The 14,085-nt window shown below is 39.4% G+C and overlaps 2 protein-coding genes across 2 annotated transcripts in view; one reads left to right on the plus strand and one right to left on the minus strand.

The window, feature by feature from the left end:
* Positions 1 to 9,977, minus strand: part of LOC110590731 (nesprin-2-like) — a 255,228-nt gene extending 245,251 nt beyond the window's left edge. Inside the window, 1 exon segment of the mRNA XM_044918082.1 lies at positions 9,899 to 9,977. Coding sequence (XP_044774017.1) covers positions 9,899 to 9,977 — 79 coding nt within the window.
* A 689-nt stretch (positions 9,978 to 10,666) lies between these two features.
* Positions 10,667 to 11,333, plus strand: LOC110590585 (ubiquitin-like protein 5). The gene is given in 3 exon segments (XM_044918084.1): positions 10,667 to 10,761; positions 11,113 to 11,296; positions 11,298 to 11,333. Coding segments are annotated over 3 exon segments (315 nt in total).
* Positions 11,334 to 14,085: the final 2,752 nt, after the last annotated feature.

The raw sequence follows: 14,085 nt of genomic DNA on the forward strand, positions 1-14,085 counted from the left end.
TCCCATTCCTATCACCCTACTACTATCCAACCTACTCTGATAGTTCACCTGGACAACAAAAGCATCCCAAAGGGCTTTGCTGCTTCCCCTCCCACCTCTCAGATAATCCACTCTCCACCCAGCAGCCAGAGTGATATTTTGGAAAATGTAAATCAGATCATGTTACTCCCCTAACTAAAACCGTCCTCACGCACCTTCCCTTAGAGCTGATGAACCCCTGCCTGATCCAGCTCTGCCTTGCCTTGCTGTCCAGTACCATCTCATGCCCACCACATTCCAGCCACGCCAGGCTCCCTGAATTCACCAAGCTTGTTTCTACCTTTGGGCTTTTCCTTTAGTACTTTGTACTAAAAAGTACTTTTCCAAAGTACTTTTAGTACTTTGCTTGGCAGCTCCTTTGTGTTATAATCATTCCTTAAATGTCTCCTCCTCAAAGACCTTCACTGACCACCTGATCTAAAGAAAGCAGGAAATCATCACATAAACCCATTTTTAATCCTCTCCATAGCACTTTTCATGGGCTGATATTTTTCTTCATTATTTATTCTTTGTCTCTCTAATAACTGAAATACAAGCACCGTGGGCATATGAAGCTTGTTGGAGTTGTTCACCTCAGTATTCTCTTAATCCAAAATAGTGCCTGATACAGTGTAGGGTCTCAGGAAACACACATTGCATGCAAGTATCAATGAACAGGTTCACCTGTACTCAGAAAAACCATAACTGTGTGACAAATTGCTAAGTGTGGATCCATGTATACTTTTGAAACATTTTGTTTTGAAGACATCAAACCATGCTATAAGTTCTCCATGTAAGCATTCAGACTGAGGCAGACAGAGACACACAGCAGAACTAGTCCTCACTATTAATAATCCTGCTTAACTGAAGACAGGGCCAACAATGACTATGTTTTGGAAAGATCTTAAATGTTATTCAAATTTGATAAAGGCTGTTTGTGTTCTGATTTGAGCTAGGTGCCTTTCATCTTAAAACATTTAGCTGCTGATGCAATTGGTAGACCCTGAGCAACAAAGACGGAAAAGACCAAGGCATGACCAGTGAGTGCTGCTCCAGCCTGGGGGCAGAGAGCAAGTGTGCGCGGCCATTCTTCCGCCATTTTCTCTCTATGCTCATTCAACATGCATCACCGCACAGACTGTCAATGACTAGGAGAGATCAATGACCCAGAATCTCACGTCTCTCCTCCAAAAAAACACACATTTAGAACTTCGAACATTTCATTTCTCTGATAAATCATTCCTATCCTTTTATGTACTATTTTTAAATGATTCTAAAAATACCTGGTGGTAGTAACCTTCAGTTCTCATACATATATTGAGAACAACAGATGCAGTTACCTTTTATCAAAATTCCCCTGAATGTTTTAGAAAAACACAGCCATCAGAGAAACTGTAATCATCAATGCTGAAATCAGATGGGGGAGGTAATCTCTTGAAGATGCACATTTAGAATAACCTCTAATTTTTAGAGTGTAAAATCATGCACTAACCCCATCAAATGGTTATAAATTAATCTTATATTGACTTCTTACTTTCCCATTTTCAAGGAGAAATTATTTCGAATTTTATTTTTCCTAATATACTACTTCAAGCTCTGAATAATTCTACTCCCTCCTGAAACACACACATACACAAAAGCTTAGAAAACTCTTGTATCTCCCATGGGGCTAATTAAAAAGGATTCTGATTTCTATAAGGAATGAATGAGATCTTTGTTAACCTACTTTAACAGGACTCTAAATGACCCTGGATTTATCTTGCCCTAGTTTTCAAAATGTAACTGACCCAGAATAAAGTAAGCTTATCCCCACACTCTTGGCAAAAACAAAACCAAAGTTCCCAGAAGCCAAAACTGTATATATACAACCTAAGAAAAAAAATTTATTTTCTCTCTTAAAGAGACTATACAGTGCAAATACTACTGCTTGCAGAGCTATTTTATTCTTCGCCTAATTGGAACATTTTAAGATTATAAAGCTTTACAATATCAAGGCAAGTAATCTTCCAAGAAAACACAGCAAAGGACATCATCAGCTACTATGATATCAGGAACTTTCTGGAAGCTTTTGTGTTGGGACAGTACAGCACTGATAGTCGGGGAAGAACCATGATTTGATTATTTTCTCTGGGTATAACAATCACCTAATCCCTAAAAAAGACCCCAGAGATGATTTGCTTTCATTCCTAATAACTAAGCAGTATGAACTGATTAGGGAAGCAGAAATACTGCCTGATAGTACATGTCCTTACCTTACTCTTCATTCATCATTTCCATCAAAATTCCACATTGGGGATCTGGCTGTAAAAGGGTAGAAATTCTACCCAGAAGCCTTTTATTAATCCCATTCCTCTTTCTCAGATTTTACATGGTTTCATTCACTCACCGCCATAAAGTAAACAGAATTTCAGAAACACAATAGTTAACCACCACTGAGCCTGCAAACACCATAAACACACCTCACTGCCTCATGTCTAAAGAGATCCATGTTTCCATCCTCTCTCACTGGTTTTCCTGAACACTGAACCCTTCTTCTAATTCAGGGTGTTTTATATTTTTTTTATATTGGAAATGACCACTCATTTATTCATTACACAGTTGTTTCCAAAAGCCTAAAATATGTCAGAAACGTCACTGGCAATAAAGATGCAGGAGTATCCTACACAGGGCACCTCATACACACTTGGAGGAACTCAGAGGGCTTACTAAAGCAAGCGATGTCCAAGGATGAGCAGAAACTCTAGGATAAAAAAATAATCATAAGAGGTTCAGCAAGAAGACAACTAACTCCAGGGAAGTTCTTAAGAAAATGTTTGATTTTTACAGTGAGAGGGATAGATAACTCACCTTGCAGATGATATTATATAGAAAACACATTCATTCTTCACCTCCCTACACCTGAAATGTGAAAAGATACTCCAGACAGCATATTCAGTCATATTTTGGTTAAATTTTATGTTGGATCCAAAATTAGGAGCAAGAAGGACCTTGTTACATACGAATGATTAAATCTGGGGTGCCTGGGTAGCTCAGTAGGTAAGCGTCTGCCTTTGGCTCAGGTCATGATCCCGGGGTCCTGGGATCAAGCCCCGCATCAGGCTCCTTGCTCAATGGAGAGCCTGCTTCTCCCTCTCCCACTCCCCCTGCTTGTGTTCCCTCTCTCACTGTCTCTGTCAAATAAACAAATAAAATCTTTAAAAAAATTTTTTAAAAAGAATGAATTAAACCTGCATCCCAGCTCATTTTCCTACTTTCACATGATATCAACAAGCGGAAGCCCAGCTGCACCACACGCTTCTCGAAGGTGCTCAATCTATTCACACTTTTGTCCCCTTAACAACAAGCCTACCACACGTGGTCGGTGCTCAGTGTTTACTGAGCAACTGAATAAAATTAAACATTACATCACATTATTATGTTTATTATCTAGCCCACTGAACATGAATAATGTCTAAAAATATCACATAAATTGAAAGCCTCCTTTAGATGGATACTCAGTAAATAATGAATAAATTTCAATGGAGTAATAACCTAACCACAGGGACCCGTGTTTCACTATCAAGCCCTACCAAGTAATGTCTATCCAGAAGGCATAGAGGGTTTTTTAATCTTTTAAAATATATCATCTGGACGATAACACTAAATCAAACATATGAGCATTGTTTGAAATGACACAGGAACTGGGCTGAAGGTGATTTTATACAGCTTCCCGCGGACGGTTAACCATCCATCAGCATTTTGGCAGGACTGCATGAAAGTTAACTCCTCGTGCGGTGGCAAACGTAATTGATACACACTCCTCCCTAGTTCTTTGTCTAATTAATGATAACGTTCTATATTCAAATGCTATTTTTCTTTTTTTTTAATTTTTTTTTTTAGATTTTATTTATTTGAGAGAGACAGAGATAGTGAGATAGAAAGCACAAGTGGGGAGGAGAGGGAGAAGTGGGCTCCCCACAGAGCAGGGAGCCCGATGCGGGACTCGATCCCAGGACCCTGGGATCATGACCTGAGCTGAAGGCAGACGCTTAACCGACTGAGCCACCCAGGCGCCCTCAAATGCTATTTTTCTAAAGCACTGGCCTACCTCATTGCTAAAAGCACTTTGCTCTTGTTACATAAATTTATCATACCCTTTTGTGGCCAACAAAGTACTCTATTCACATGTTCTAAAGAAATAACTGAAATCTGAAATATATAAAGACAGTGTCTGGGGCGCCTGGGTGGCTCAGCTGTTAAGTGTCTGCCTTTGGCTCAGGTCATGATCCTAGGTTTTGGGATCGAGCCCCACATCGGGCTCCCTGCTCAGGGGGAACCCTGCTTCTCCCTCTCCCACTCCCCCTGCTTGTGTTCCCTCTCTCGCTGTGTCTCTCTGTCAAATAAAAATAAAATTAAAAAATATATAAATAAATAAAAAAAGACAGTGTCCAAAACAGTTCAAGAATGCCGTCGCTGCTATTTACAATCGCACAGGGTGAGTCAGCCTAGTCCGGCAACTTCACTCATTACTCATTTGACTTTTAAATGGGTCCTCTACCTGTGTCGTGCTTTCACTCCTTGCATGACATGAAGTTCTCAAGAGTTTCCTTGTAAGCGGTGTATTTTATCTACAACAATTTACCTTAAGCACATCGATAGAAAATAATATCCCATGGCCTTCTTATTTGATGCTATTAAATAGTGAGAAACACTAAACAGAAAGAGTTAATAATGTGGACGTTGATAGCTGTATTGTTATCACCCCAAGCAGCTCAGCTTCTAGACCTTGGAGCCTCTCTACTAGGATCCCTACTCAGTAGTTTCAGAATCCCGCTGAGTCCTCCACCCTGACAGTTTTCACATTTGTCCCTACTTTCAGATTCACTGCTTACCTCTAATCCAGGCAAATGTTACCCAACACCCAGATGTTTGCAAACCTTTCCAACTGGTTTCTCCAACTCCACTCTCTGGCCCACTTCAAGTCTCCTTATACCCCCAAAGCCAGACTGACCTCCTAACCTCCAACCATATTCTCACTCTCACGACCCAGTAGCTACCCACTGCCTAAAGGCAAAAATCCCCAAACTTCTTGAATTTGAATTCAGCTCCCTCAGGGATCTTAGTCGCAGAAATATTACTGAAGAAATTCCTAGTTTGGTCTCAAATTAAATTGAATGGCAAAGAAAGTCCCTTCCAACTTGAAAATTCTGTGATACTCATCCAACTTTACCCGTTACTGCTTCCACAATCATATCCAATACTCCGAAGAATTGTTCCCTCAACACACCTTTGCTCGGCACAGGTATTTCATACAAAACATGTATTTACTATTTTCTTAGGATAAAAAGGAAAGAAAGCACCTGTTATTTTGCCAGATAACAAAGCCAATGGAAAGATTTAAAGAAATTCTATAATGGACTCTTTGGTAAGGCAAATAATTTTTAAATTATTAAACATAATAAAATTATGTTTATTATTTTCATAGCCTGAACTTTCATATATCATTTTATTTAAAATGTGGACCATCTGTAGTAGTACAAAATGCACTAAACTAAGATAAATTCCATTTTTACATTAAGCTGCTCAAATTCACCAATGCCATTTCTTTCCTTTCCCAACAATCCAATCATTTCAACGCTATGCTCCTTACTAGACTGAGAACATAAATATCTCCCTACAATAAGGGCCTTCAAAAATCCCTTCATCCCCTTCATAAGGACATTTTCTCAAAGATCACACAAAAGATGAACAAAAAGATACATGAAGTTGCTTGTTTGTTGTCCTGCTCTATGAATCTCAGCAAAGCACTGCCTGATTTCCTGGGCCTGATTCATTGTAAGCCCTGCACACATGGAAATCTGTTTTCATAGCATATCAACGATGACTCACTACATTTCAATGTAGACGTCCTAACTTTCTCTTGACTATATTATTCCAAGTCAGGGTATGGCATAATTGTCTTATCTTAGATATGTTTGGCTAAAATAAAGTAGGCGTTATAAGTTAAATAGGGCTCTGTCTCTAAAACAAATGTTCTGAAATTAGAAGGAAAAAACTTCCTTACTAGCGGTGACCCTGAGCCTCTCATATTACATAAAATCTCTTTTCTCATATTACTCCAAGGATCATTAAGCACATGTGAATTTTGTGAAATACAGGTCTGATAACATAGCGTACAAAGCCAAATGCTTTTAAGACTATTGCCAACAGCCTGCCATTCAGGAGTAGCTAAGTTACATAATATCACCTATCAATTTTTTGTCCAAATAGCTAATAATCCTGGTATGAAACCAGTTACCTTCAGAAATATATATAAGTTCCTTCTTCCCTCCCTCCCTCCCTCCCTTCCTTCCTCACTCTTTCTTCCTTTCTTTCTTTCCTTCTTTCTTCAACTCAGGCTGAAAGAATTATAAATCTGCTAATAATAATATAGAACTTAACCTTGAGAAATCTATTCATTTCACAGTTAAGCCATCATTCTATAGTCATGTTTGACATCCCTGAGTGTACCTGGCTAACGTGAGCAGCACTCACCTGGTGTAAATCTGACCACATTACAGTATTGACTTTCCACCCCTCCCCCCACAGAGTGATGCGTCCAGCACCATGTTCCCCTAAATGGGTCATAAAGAAAAATCATTCACATTGGCAGTGCATGTATATCACATTCCCACTGCCATGCAGTCCATATTCATCTCTTACTGTAAAGCAGATTGTACTAACCTAGTATAATTCAAACATGCTATAAGAAACCACTCATTTCTCAGTAACTTGCTAATTGTTTTAAGCTACTTACAAACCTGAGATCATCAATGTTACTTGAAGATGCCCATCCATCCCATGGATTAAGATTTAAGTAGAATTTCCAAAGAGAGTGTTAGGGAAATTCCTTTTTCAAATTGTTCTTCAAATGTGTCTATATGTGTTGACGTGTGAGGGGGATGGTGCAGTGGAAAGAAAACTATCCTCCAGGTCAAACCCCAGCTCTGCTGATCACTAGCTGTGTGACTCTGGGAGATTGATTCCATCTTCCTGAGCCACGGCTTCATTCTCCGTACCTCCAAGAAAAAATATCTATCTGAGGATTGAATGAGATCATGTGCCTAAGAGTGCTATGTAAGCTAGAGCCTGTGACATAAAAGTCTTGGAGTGCACTGCAGTGAGGAAGAGAACATTATGAAATATAACTATAATTATAATACCATAATACTACAATATAAACTTATAATACTGTAAGTGCTAAAATAAGTACTTTGGGAGAACAGAGGGGGTGTGAGTCTCAGCCAAAGAGAGAGCAGGGCTCAGGAGGAGGCTGAGTCTGGCTGACTTTGGGATGGGTAAGGGATGGATGAGGGATAGGCAAGCTGGACTTCTTCCAGGGGGAGGAGGACACAGGGGAGACTGCAGGGGGATAGCCCGAACCAAAGCACACAGGCAGGGGGACTATGGGCCCTTGGGCAGCTGTACAGCTAGACCACAGGGTGATAATGGGCGTGAGGTGGGAGATGAGGACAGAGAAAAAGGAGCATCACCCTGTGAACCACACCAAGAAGTCTAGACTATCCTACATGTGATAGGAAAACACTGAACAGAATTGTCAAAACAAAAAAGCAATAAAACCAGACTCTGGTTGACAATTTTTTTTCTATACACTAAGCAGTTTCTACTCTAGCTGTGTGCTCCTAGACAAGAAACCTTTTGGGACAAAGATTTTGACTGTAAATATATAAAAAGAAGTTACAATGCATTTATTAAACTCCTGCTCTGTGTCAGGTACTGAGCTAGGCCCTTTGCATGCATTACGCATTATTATTATTGTTCATCTTCAAAACATAGGTACAACATAGGCATTACCACCCATATTTGAAATATGAGGAAACTGTGACTCAAAACAGATAGTCTTTTGCCCAAGTTCAAAGAACAGTAAGTGCCAGAGCCAGCAATAGAGATTAGCTTTACCTTACTATTTATTGATGCACCTCTTCCTGATATGTTTTAGGTCATATGAGTTATTACTCACATGCAACCAAAACTTCAGAGAAAAACAAGAACATCAGGGCTTCTTTTTCCCACAGTTAAATGAAAAGATTTTAATGTAATTTTATTTTATTTTAAGTTCCAGTAGAGTTAACATACAGTGTTGTCTTAGTTTCAGGTGTACAATACAGAGACGCAGCACTTCCGTGCATCACCCAGTGCTCATCACAAGTGCCCTCCATAATCCCCCTCGCCTAGTTTACCCATCTCCCCACCCAGTTAAGTGAAAATTTAATTCCAGTTACTTATGGATATTATATGACACTATAAAAAATGTACTTACTGAAAATTTTTAAAATTCTTACCTCAAGTACTACTTCAACATATTACATGTTTCTTAGTCTATACAAATTACATGATATTTATTTTTAAAAGCCCGATACATGTAGGTGTAGCCTATTGCAATAGCTCTTGACCCCAAAGTCAAGAAGCTAACCATCCAAAACATACTTTTAATTCAAAAGAAAGTATCAGAAAAGAAAGTCATTTTGGGATCTTTGTCATGGATGACACAAATACAAGGAATGGACAGCATGGAAACTGTAGTTAGTAACACTGTATAGTGTATTTGAAAATTGCTTATCTAAAAAGTTCTCATCATAAGAAAACAAAATCTATAATTATGCATGGTAATGGATATTAACCGGACTTACTGTGGCGATCATTTTACAGTATATACAAATATTAAATCATTACGTTGTATACCTGAAACTAATAAAGATGTTGTGTGTCAATTACACCTCAATAAAAAATAAAGTGAAAAATAAATAAAAATAAATGACTCAAAATCTATGGCTTCTAAGTAACATTCTAAAATATTTTGGGTTTTTTTAAGATTTTATTTATTTATTTGACAGAAAGAGAGAGACAGCGAGAGAGGGAATACAAGCGGGGAGGAGGCGGGGTGGGAGAGGGAGAAGCAGGCTTCCCGCGGAGCAGGGAGCCCGATGTGGGGCTCGATCCCAGGACCCTGGGACCATGACCTGAGCTGAAGGCAGCCGCTTAACGACTGAGCCACCCAGGCGCCCCCATTCTAAAATGTTGTATAAAACTGTACATAATCTTGGGGCACCTGGGTGGCTTAGTCAGTTAAGCATCCAACTCTTGATTTCAGCCCAGGTCATGATCTCAGGGTCCTGGGATTGAGCCCCATGTCAGGCTCTGCACTCAGCATGAGGTCTGCTTGTCCTTCTACCTCTGCTCCTCCCCTGCTCTCTTTTTCTCTCTCTCTCAGTAAATAAATAACAAAAACTGTACATAATCTTAAAGATTACTTTAAAATACACAGTCTCATAAATATTTTCAAAGGCTTACCATGGCCTTATTTCTTCTATACTAGCTAACTTTACTCAACTTCAAAATTGGCTTTATCAATAAAGGTGGAAAATCTAATGAATTTTCAAAGTACAAAACAAATATTGTTAAACTCCACAAGAAGCACTAAAAAAAAAAATACAGACAGTGCTGAGTCTGCACGAATGCACACAGGATTCACAGGATTGAAAGGTCATTCACTTATGATCATACTACTATTCTTTTCTTTTTGTGCAAAATAAGGATGTACATTTAAAAGAGGCTAAGCAAAAAGATGCAAAATAAGTGCAAACAATTCCAAGCAAACCATGGTTAACTGTCTTCACTACAAATAAAATACATACACTCAGAGTGAGAAACTGTGGTACCAAATTCCTTCCAGGTATTTCTTACTTTCTTAGAGAGCTGAGGTAGCAATAAAGACATTTACATATACCGAAAGGTTCTACAATTGGAAAACCAAAAAGAGAGACAGAAAGCAGTAGGTGGAAAGATGAGGGTAAGGTTCCCACAGTTACTATGGGTGTTACCCCCACCCAATCTCAGTTACCTTGCAGTGAAATATGGCGATCATCGATGCCCAAGGAAACCTGTTCATCCTCGGTGGGAGGCACAGGACTTGATGCCATCCTTTGACTCAACGGAGATTATATCATATCCATCTCAGTTAAAGAAGTGAACTAAAAGTAAAAGGGATAAATGCTCATTAGTGACTCTGCAAGTCTGCATTTCTAGTAAACATGCATTGCCAGAGAGCAACAACAAATGAAAACCGCCCTTCAACAGAAGCAGTTTTTTAGTGAGTGTTTCCGTAGTTCCTGAGGAACAAAGTGACTACGCCTTCTTTTTTGAATCATAATCAAGATTTTGCCCTGTGACCTATCCACGTTGCTGGAAGGACTCCCAACGAGCTAGCACTGTGGATTCTACTCTGGTGGGGAAAAGGAAAGCTACCCAATGAGAACCCATAACTTGCTTTTAGAGGAAGGAAAGTTGACACAAACTGACATCTTAGGCCTTTGTGTGCATTTTATTGTTCACTTCAACCTGCAAGGATTTTCTTTATAACTTTTTATTTAACTTAGTTCCTTTCTGCTCCATAAATGTTGCCATTCACTGGAAACAATAACTGAGCTTGCATAGCTTGCAAACTGAAACTAAAAAAAAGTATATCAAAAAGAATGTTTGGATGAGGTTGTCTATTATATTATTTTCCCAAGCCCTTACTTTTCCACACATTTCTCTCTCAACCCCCACTTTGACTCTTAAAGAATGCGTCCAGTAAGAGTTAATTCTTGCTGTGCAACTCTATTGCTTCATGTATGTGTTTGCCACTGTTAGCATGCTGAGGGCTGAAAAACTTGACTTTTCCCACACAGATGATGACTTTCTTATCAAAATAAACCTAACCAAGTATATAAAAATATAAAATGTATTAGGGAATGAATAGAAGAATGGATAAATGTACAGATACCCGATCAAGCAAGTAGAGCAAAACATTAGTGGTAGAATCTGTGTCTTCAGAATATTATGGGTATTCACTGTAAAAGCCTTTGCCTTTCCTGTGTATTAGAAATTCTTTATAATAAGGTACTGGGAGGGAGACAACTAAAAATAAACCTGAGCCCAACAGATACAATCAATCATATCCAACAGACCATTTTATGCAAAGAATAAAAATCATCCAACAGTTAATGCTAGAGGCAGACTTCAAAAATCTTTCGGGCCTTGAGTGAAGAGGTTGTGACGTTGGCGGGGTTCCAGGCATTTCCTGATCGAGGTTGTTTGTAACGACCAGCTATGGAGTGAGGTCCCCATCAAGTGCAACACTGATGACAAAATGGAGGACCTTAAGAAGCTGATTGCAGCCCAAAATGGCACCCATTGGAAGAAGATCATCCTGAAGAAGTGGTACACGATTTTTAAAGACAACATGTCTCTGGGGGAACTATGAAATCTAGGATGGGATGAACCTGGAGCTGTAATGCCAATGAGGAGAATTCCTTCCCCTGCCCTGTCCTGCTCTCTCCTCTTCTCCCATCCTCACCCCCACACTGGTATGGATGCTTGTTTTTAAAAACTCATGTTAATAAAATCTTAGAAGTTGCAAAAAAACAACAACAACAAAACAAAACAAAACCTTTCAATTCCGTCTTCTCCACTCTGTTTATCATCCAAAACTCCTTTGTTATCTCTCCCATGGATCACTGTTGTTAAAGATTTTACCTACCAAATAAACTGTTTGTTAATTAATAATTAATTTGTCTTATCCTTGGAATTAAGCTGAATCAGAGCCTGCCTGATTTAACAGTGTTACCATACTGAGTTGATAATGCTTCTAACCAAAATGAAAATGCTGTTCAAGTGAGCCTGTGCAGCCGGATGATTGATAAAGCTACAAATGTTCTCAGCTTTTGATGTATTGAGGACCTCTACTACCCCTTCCCATACCCAAGGGCTCCTGAACCCAAAGTGAAGACAAAACACTTCTTCATGATGACAGGAGAAAAACTGAATTCCTGGGGCGCCTGGGTGGCTCAGATGGTTAAGCATCTGCCTTCGGCTCAGGTCATGGTCCCAGGGTCCTGGGATCGAGTCCCGCATCGGACTCCCTGCTCCTTGGGAGCCTGCTTCTCCCTTGCTTCTCTCTCTCTGTCTCTCATGAATAAATAAATAAAATCTTAAAAAACAAACTGAATTCCTGAATGAATTTCCTAAGGGCATCCACTATTCCATGCCAGGACTATATTTTTAAAGGGGGGATAACAGCAATGGTAGCAAATACTTATATAGCACTTACTATACATAGGCACTGTTCTGAGCATTTTGCATATACAACCTCATTCAATCTTCATAACAACTGTAAGAGCTGGGTACTCTAATTATCCCCATATTTGAAAAACCAAAACAAAATGTCACATACAGTTGTCTATGGACACACAGCTGATAAATGATGAAACAAAGATTTGAATCCAGGTAGTTTGAGCTTCAGAGTCTATGCTCTTAAACAATACATGCTGGTACCTCCTAGAGCTGGCTAAAACTGCCATATTTTATTTACTCTTTTTGTCATTCATTTGTTCAAGTGTTTAAACAGGCTAGCTCCTGCTCTCAAGGAATTCAATCTTTTTTTTTTTTAGAGATAGAATGCACATGCAAACAGGGCGGGGCGGGGGGGGGGGGGGGGGGCAGGCAGAGCGAGAGAGAATCTTAAACAGGCTCCATGCTCGGCACAAAGCCCAATACGGGGCTCATCCCCACAACCCTGAGATCATGACCCGAGCTGAAATCAAGACTCAGTCGCCCAACCGAGCCACCCAGGTGCCCCAAGGAATTCAATTTTCTGAGAATGACAAATGAACACAATACTGAGTGAAATCCTCTAATAAATGTATGTAGACGGTGCTGTGGAAGCAAAGGAGAAGGCACGCCCCACACTTGAAGCCGGAGAGAGATGTGACTGTCAGGAGAGGACTTATTATAAAACAGCATTTCACTCCAAATGATCCCATTAGCATTATTCAAATGATACCTGGAATTTAATGTCTCTGAGACATCACTCATTGCCATTCACTATTCATCAAATATAAGGTATTAAATGGAGAGGGAAGACTTTAAAATAAAAACAGAACAATAGAGAACAAATTGCTAACCAGAGAATCAACTGTTTCTGTGCTAAACTGGTAGGTGAGATTCACAACATCGTAAATTAAAGTTGAAGAAAAAGAACGTATTAGTGAAAAGAAGTATAGACCTTAAAATAACCACAGTTGACCCCCGAACATGGGTTTGAACTGCACAGGTCCACTTGTACAAAGATATTTTACAGTGCTAAAAATACATTTTCTCTTCTTTATGGTTTTCTTAACATTTCCTTTTCTCTAGCTCACTTGATTATAAGAATATAGTATGTAATACATATAACATACAAAATATGTGTTAATTGACTGTTACCAGTAAGGCTTCAAGAGTAGGCTAATAGTCGTTAAGTTTGGGGAGAGTCAAAAGTTATATATGGATTTTCAACTGTGTGTGTGGTGAGGGGAGGGGGATCAGCGCCTCTCACCCCCATGATGTTCAAGGGTTAACTGTATTTACCCAAGAGGTTTCTGTTTTTAATAGGGAAAATTTATTAGCAAGTCAATAAAATATAATTTTTTATTTACTGAAGAATTTCTTAGAGCTTCTAAAATATGTCCATCAAAAGTAAAACTAAACTGGGGCGCCTGGGTGGCTCAGTCTGTTAAGCGTCTGCCTTCGGCTCAGGTCATGACCCCAGGGTCCTGGGATTGAGTCCTGCGTTGGGCTCCTTGCTCAGCAGTGAGTCAGGTTCTCCCTCCGCCTGCCGCCCCCCATGCTTGTGCTCTCTCTCTCTCTCTCAAGACAAATAAATAAATAAAATCTTTTAAAAAAAAGTAAAACTAAACTTTAAAGACTGAATCAGTTGGAAGTGTTAGATTATCAACCCAACTATGGTCTTACTACCATTATTTCTCAGAACATGCTGCAAAAGTCATAAGGCCCTGACAGAAGACAATTTATGATGATATTTCCAACACAACTGGTTTGGGTGAGAAATAGTCAACATCTCCAGAGAGGAATTTACTTGCTAAATAGGGCCCATGAAAAACTGGAACAAAGTAGAAAAAAAGCTTTGAGAGATTTCTCGGGGTCTGAATTGAGAAGCTAGAAAGGGTGTGGAAAAGGCAGGCAGAAAGAGGAACAACGGCGTGTCCC

The sequence above is a fragment of the Neomonachus schauinslandi genome, chromosome 9, assembly GCF_002201575.2.
Source record: "Neomonachus schauinslandi chromosome 9, ASM220157v2, whole genome shotgun sequence".
In the NCBI taxonomy this organism is placed as follows: Eukaryota; Metazoa; Chordata; class Mammalia; order Carnivora; family Phocidae; genus Neomonachus; species Neomonachus schauinslandi.